The 5,993-nt window shown below is 31.4% G+C and overlaps 1 protein-coding gene across 1 annotated transcript; it reads left to right on the top strand.

The window, feature by feature from the left end:
* The first annotated feature begins 1,358 nt into the window (after nt 1-1,358).
* LOC139897951 (protein RADIALIS-like 1) lies at nt 1,359-1,627 on the top strand. Its single transcript, XM_071880667.1, has one exon. The coding sequence runs from the start codon at nt 1,384-1,386 to the stop codon at nt 1,621-1,623; it is 240 nt and encodes a 79-aa protein (XP_071736768.1). The 5' UTR covers nt 1,359-1,383; the 3' UTR covers nt 1,624-1,627.
* The last annotated feature ends 4,366 nt before the right edge of the window (nt 1,628-5,993 follow it).

Here is a 5,993-nt window from a genome sequence, read left to right as displayed (position 1 = left end):
GCTATAAATACTCATGAATGCAAGCATTAAACTTGCACCATTTCTCACACTTACAAAGTGTTTCTTTCTTTCTCTCCATTATCATCTTTGTTCTTACACTTCATTATTAGTATTCTAAATCAAGAATCAAATCACTAAAGGTAGTTATAAGCCTACTGAATTATAACATCAAGAATCAAACCACTAAAGGTAGTTATAAGCCTACTGAATTATAACATCAAGAATCAAACCACTAAAGGTAGTTATAAGCCTACTGAATTATAACAGTAATAACATTTTTGAATTATCAAAACCACTTTGATATCTTTTTTTGATTAGTTTCTCGAGAAGTATTTATGATTCCATACAATTTCAATTTTTCCGTTTATTTGTTGTCCTGAACCTCTCTTTGGATTTCTCAATTTTTTTATTGACTTCATCCGTATTCATATATAACCACATAAGCATGTAAATTGGAAAACCTCCCGATGAAAGTAATATAACCATATTAGTATGTAAATTGACTAAACAAGCTAGAATGCCTAATCTTTATAACAAGACAAACACTCACAAAGCTATTGAACATAATTTAGGAGATAAATCAAATGTTAATTAATGTGTTTATTTTTCTTTGTGATGGAACAAATCATTCACAAACAGCTGGCCTGATATAAAAACTTGGACTTTTGTTTATAAGCATGCATGTAATTTGTTTCGGGCGAATTAAAACGTTACTTTATTTTCTTATTGTAAATTGACACTCTTCTGGTATGGTCACTTGATAAGCTGGCCGGGTAGCATGGCCCCCTAATTTTAATGATAACAAAAATAGTACGAGTACAATTTAATACTTGAGACCGATATGATGTATTTTTCATATAACGACATGCTTATCCCATAAAACATGCAATATAACTCGATCAATTTGCCTAACGTTGAAATGATCATAATTCATAATGCATGCTACTATGCTAGGGATGTCTTTTTAATTGTACTCTATATTTTAATAAGGACCTCGGTATATAGTTGTAATTCACATGATGTGACAAGTGGATTATTGCGAATAAGATATATGTTCACCGCGATATGATGAGATTATCGATAAATAGTAAAAATTACTGAATTCGACAAATACAGATTCTTCGGCCACACGAAAGATAACTTTGGTCCTCCTCTTTTGTGGTTCTTAAGGATACAAGTCATCTTAAATTCTTATATTTGGGTAAGCTTTACAACCCAACTAGCAAGACCCCACTATATGTACCCCCTTATTTTTGGAGCTATAAAAACACACACATGCATTGTCATCAATTGCCACATATCAGTTTTTTGAGGCTTCAAACAAGTATTCTTAAAATACTAGTAGCATTGACCAAATATATACATACATTTCCCTTTATTAGTATGGCATCTATGTCGTCACATGCGTCAGGGTCATGGACTGTTAAGCAGAATAAGGACTTTGAAGAGGCTCTGGCTGTGTTCGATAAGGATACGCCTGATCGCTGGCATAATGTCGCTAAGGCGGTTGGTGGGAAGACTGCAGCCGAAGTGAAGCGGCATTATGAGATTCTTGTGGAGGATGTGAAGCACATCGAAAGTGGTCGAGTTCCGTTCGCTAAATATATGACCACTGGGCAATAGCTAATTAAGGTAACATATATAAGATGGAGTGATTAGTATACATTAAATTCCTTAAGCTTTCATAAAAATTAAAATGATTAAAGACTAGATATAATTTTTGCTATGATTACCTACTTAATACAAATCATGTATTCATTTCTGACCATGTTAAAGTAACATGTTATCTGCACATCTGAGGAAAATCATTTCTCCTCCCCGGATAGTCTGAACACTAAAAATCTTATTTGTTTAGTCCGTTTTAAAGTAACAAGTTAGCCAAGTTTTTTATGCCCCAAGAACTATAGAATTAATAGTAATACCGTAACGTACAATATATCCATTTTCTAAAAGCAAATTTTGTAGGGGATAGTAGGAGGCAGCTTGTTAAATGACATGAACCCTCCATATATGCATGTTTTCTCCATAAGTGGTTTCCAAATCCGACTTAGAAAAATTCTTAAAAGTCGAAAATTTATATAGTATACATCATATATCATATGTGTGTGTATCACAAAATTATTGCTTCCTCCAAAATAAATCTTTAGACAACCCGGTTTGAAACGTATTACTTATAAATGGAAGCCAAGGATATATTTACACGTTTCATTAATGATAAATGAACACAAAATCGGAGGAACAAATTTTGGGTCATCACGCGGTAATTAAATCCACTCACATGTGATTATTGTGTTCGCACGTTGACAAATTCGATCTCATCCCCTCATATTTGTTTAGCAGAGGTCCTAGATTGATTCGGCTTTTTTTTTTTTTTTTATACATATATTTTTTTGTAGTTCTAAACTAGTAAACCTCAATTCCCCATGGAAGCTATAGTAAGTTTCTCCAGCAAAAACAATGTTGCATTACAAATAACCAATTAGTTAATTTTGCAATAGCAAAGTTGCTATGGAACATACAATTGTTTCACTGACAACAATAAATTAATTATTAATTAATTGTACAATTAGAATGAATACGAGTATATAATACTGATTCTTCTTCTACATTCGTGCAGGAAGGAAAACCTAATTAAAGCTCCAAGAATTTAAGCAAATAACGACGTATAGTATGATCATACATCGTCTTGCATGGAATAAATTTTAAATATGCGATTCTCTTTAATCGACAATAATCAATAAGTTGATTCTTTAATTTAATGAAACTATATATGTAACGACCCGTCAAATTCGTCATTGACGCCGCCGTTAACTTAGGTCCCGTTACGTGGTCATAGTCCCTAAATGAGACGCGTTTGACCAAAATTATGTTTCATTCATTTGAAACGTATAAGACTTACAAAGTTTTAAGTTACCAAACGGTTCGACCATAAGTTTAAGTTTACAAAAGTTATAAAGTAATATTTGAAATGACTTGCGACATAATATAAGTTGAAAATCACGGTTGCTATAAATAGCGTAAGTAAGTATGCTTAAAGTTTAAATTCAAATGTGCTATCCCTAGCGTATGCATGCATGGTTGACTCCAAGCAAGTAATCAAAGTGTGCGGAAGCATGTATTAAGTAGCCATGTATGAACCTGAGAAACAGATAGAAAACTGTCAACGAAAAACGTTGGTGAAATCATAGGTATATTTGTAAACGTTGTCTTTGAACCACATGATTTATAACGTTGAAGTAATAGTTAAATCATTCTAAAAATTGTTATCACGAGCACCCAATTATCAAGGCTTAACTAACGTTACCCCATCACATAGTGTTAGAACCTACATTTATTCTCGAAAATATATTTCATCCGCATAACGGTAGCTAACCGTCCGAATGAGGGTTTGTCAAACCCATATGGCCATACAACATAAGTTCTCGCTTACACCCGGCAAAGGTAACTAATGATAATCGAATTGAGGATTTTTGTTCTAACTCGTACGTAGAATGTTTGTTTTCGTACTTGTGTTCAAAGTATAAAAGTATAAACCGTATATGTTTCTCATCCCATGATTTAAAGTATAAAAGTTGTTGAAAAGATGGGACTATGATCTCACCGTAATTACATGCCAAAGTACTTGTAATTAAACGTTGTGCAAATGAAAGTTGCTTAGCCTTGACCTAAACAAATAAGTTACATCAATTACCGGTTACGACACAAGGTCGGGCGAAATGTGTTTAATTAGTCCTATGGCTCGTTACGACTCGATTATATAGCATGTGAATCAAGTTGTCAAGTTTCATGCAAGAATCAAGTATAAAAGAGGATTAGAACAATTGTATAAGCATTTGGTTAAGTTTGACTAAAAGTCAAACTTGGTCAAAGTCAAAGTCAACGGGGTCGGGTGTAGTGACCTGAACTTTTCCATGTTTATATATATATTAAATGAAATTGTTATTTACATGATTAAGTGTTTCCAACATGTTAAGCAATCAAACTTGTTAAGACTTGATTAATTGAAATAGGTTTCATATAGACAATTGACCACCCAAGTTGACCGGTGATTCACGAACGTTAAAACTTGTAAAAACTATACGATGACATATATATGGTTATATATATAGTTAACATGATTTTATTATAAGTATGTATCTCATTAGGTATTTTAACAATGAGTTATATACATAAAAATGAGACTATTAATTTAAGAAACTCGAAAACGATATATATAACGATTATCGTTATAACAACGTCTTACTAGGTACATATGAATCATATTAAGATATTGATACACTTGGTTAATTATGTTAAATGATAATTAAATATATTATTAAGTGTATTAACAATGAAATACATATGTAAAAATAAGACTACTAACTTAATGATTTCGAAACGAGACATATATGTAACGATTATCGTTGTAACGACATTTAACTGTATATATATCATAATAAGATATATTATATATCATAATATCATGATAATATAACAATTTAACATCTCATTTGTTATAATAAATAACGGGTTAACAACATTCAACAAGATCGTTAACCTAAAGGTTTCAAAACAACATTTACATGTAACGACTAACGATGACTTAACGACTCAGTTAAAATGTATATACATGTAGTGTTTTAATATGTATTCATACACTTTTGAAAGACTTCAAGACACTTATCAAAATACTTCTACTTAACAAAAATGCTTACAATTACATCCTCGTTCAGTTTCATCAACAATTCTACTCGTATGCACCCGTATTCGTACTCGTACAATACACAGCTTTTAGATGTATGTACTATTGGTATATACACTCCAATGATCAGCTCTTAGCAGCCCATGTGAGTCACCTAACACATGTGGGAACCATCATTTGGCAACTAGCATAAAATATCTCATAAAATTACAAAAATATGAGTAATCATTCATGACTTATTTACATGAAAACAAAATTACATATCCTTTATATCTAATCCATACACCAACGACCAAAAACACCTACAAACACTTTCATTCTTCAATTTTCTTCATCTAATTGATCTCTCTCAAGTTCTATCTTCAAGTTCTAAGTGTTCTTCATAAATTCCAAAACTTCTAGTTTCATAAAATCAAGAATACTTCCAAGATTGCAAGTTTACTTCCAAGTTTTCTAAATCCATTCCAAGTAATCATCCAAGATCAAGAAACCTTTGTTACTTACAGTAGGTTATCTTTCTAATACAACGTAATAATCATATTCAAACTTTAATTCAATTTCTATAACTATAACAATCTTATTTCGAGTGGAAATCTTACTTGAAATTGTTTTCGTGTCATGATTCTGCTTCAAGAACTTTCAAGCCATCCAAGGATCCTTTGAAGCTAGATCTATTTTTCTCATTTTCAGTAGGTTTATCCAAGGAACTTGAGGTAGTAATGATGTTCATAACATCATTCTATTCATACATATAAAGCTATCTTATTCGAAGGTTTAAACTTGTAATCACTAGAACATAGTTTAGTTAATTCTAAACTTGTTCGCAAATAAAAGTTAATCCTTATAACTTGACTTTTAAAATCAACTAAACACATGTTCTATATCTATATGATATGCTAACTTAATGATTTAAAACCTGGAAACACGAAAAACACCGTAAAATCGGATTTACGCCGTCGTAGTAACACCGCGGGCTGTTTTGGGTTAGTTAATTAAAAACTATGATAAACTTTGATTTAAAAGTTGTTATTCTGGGAAAATGATTTTTATTATGAACATGAAACTATATCCAAAAATTATGGTTAAACTCAAAGTGGAAGTATGTTTTCTAAAATGGTCATCTAGACGTCGTTCTTTCGACTGAAATGACTACCGTTACAAAAACAACTTGTAACTTATTTTTCCGACTATAAACCTATACTTTTTCTATTTAGATTCATAAAATAGAGTTCAATATGAAACCATAGCAATTTGATTCACTCAAAACGGATTTAAAATGAAGAAGTTATGGGTAAAACAAGATTGGATAATT

The sequence above is a fragment of the Rutidosis leptorrhynchoides genome, chromosome 3, assembly GCF_046630445.1.
Source record: "Rutidosis leptorrhynchoides isolate AG116_Rl617_1_P2 chromosome 3, CSIRO_AGI_Rlap_v1, whole genome shotgun sequence".
Taxonomy (NCBI): Eukaryota; Viridiplantae; Streptophyta; class Magnoliopsida; order Asterales; family Asteraceae; genus Rutidosis; species Rutidosis leptorrhynchoides.
This window is presented reverse-complemented; position numbering and strand designations above follow the sequence as displayed.

What these genes read in the sequence shown, in the direction of transcription:
- LOC139897951 (XM_071880667.1), top strand. Translation starts at nt 1,384, where the DNA reads ATGGCATCTATGTCGTCACATGCGTCAGGGTCATGGACTGTTAAGCAG.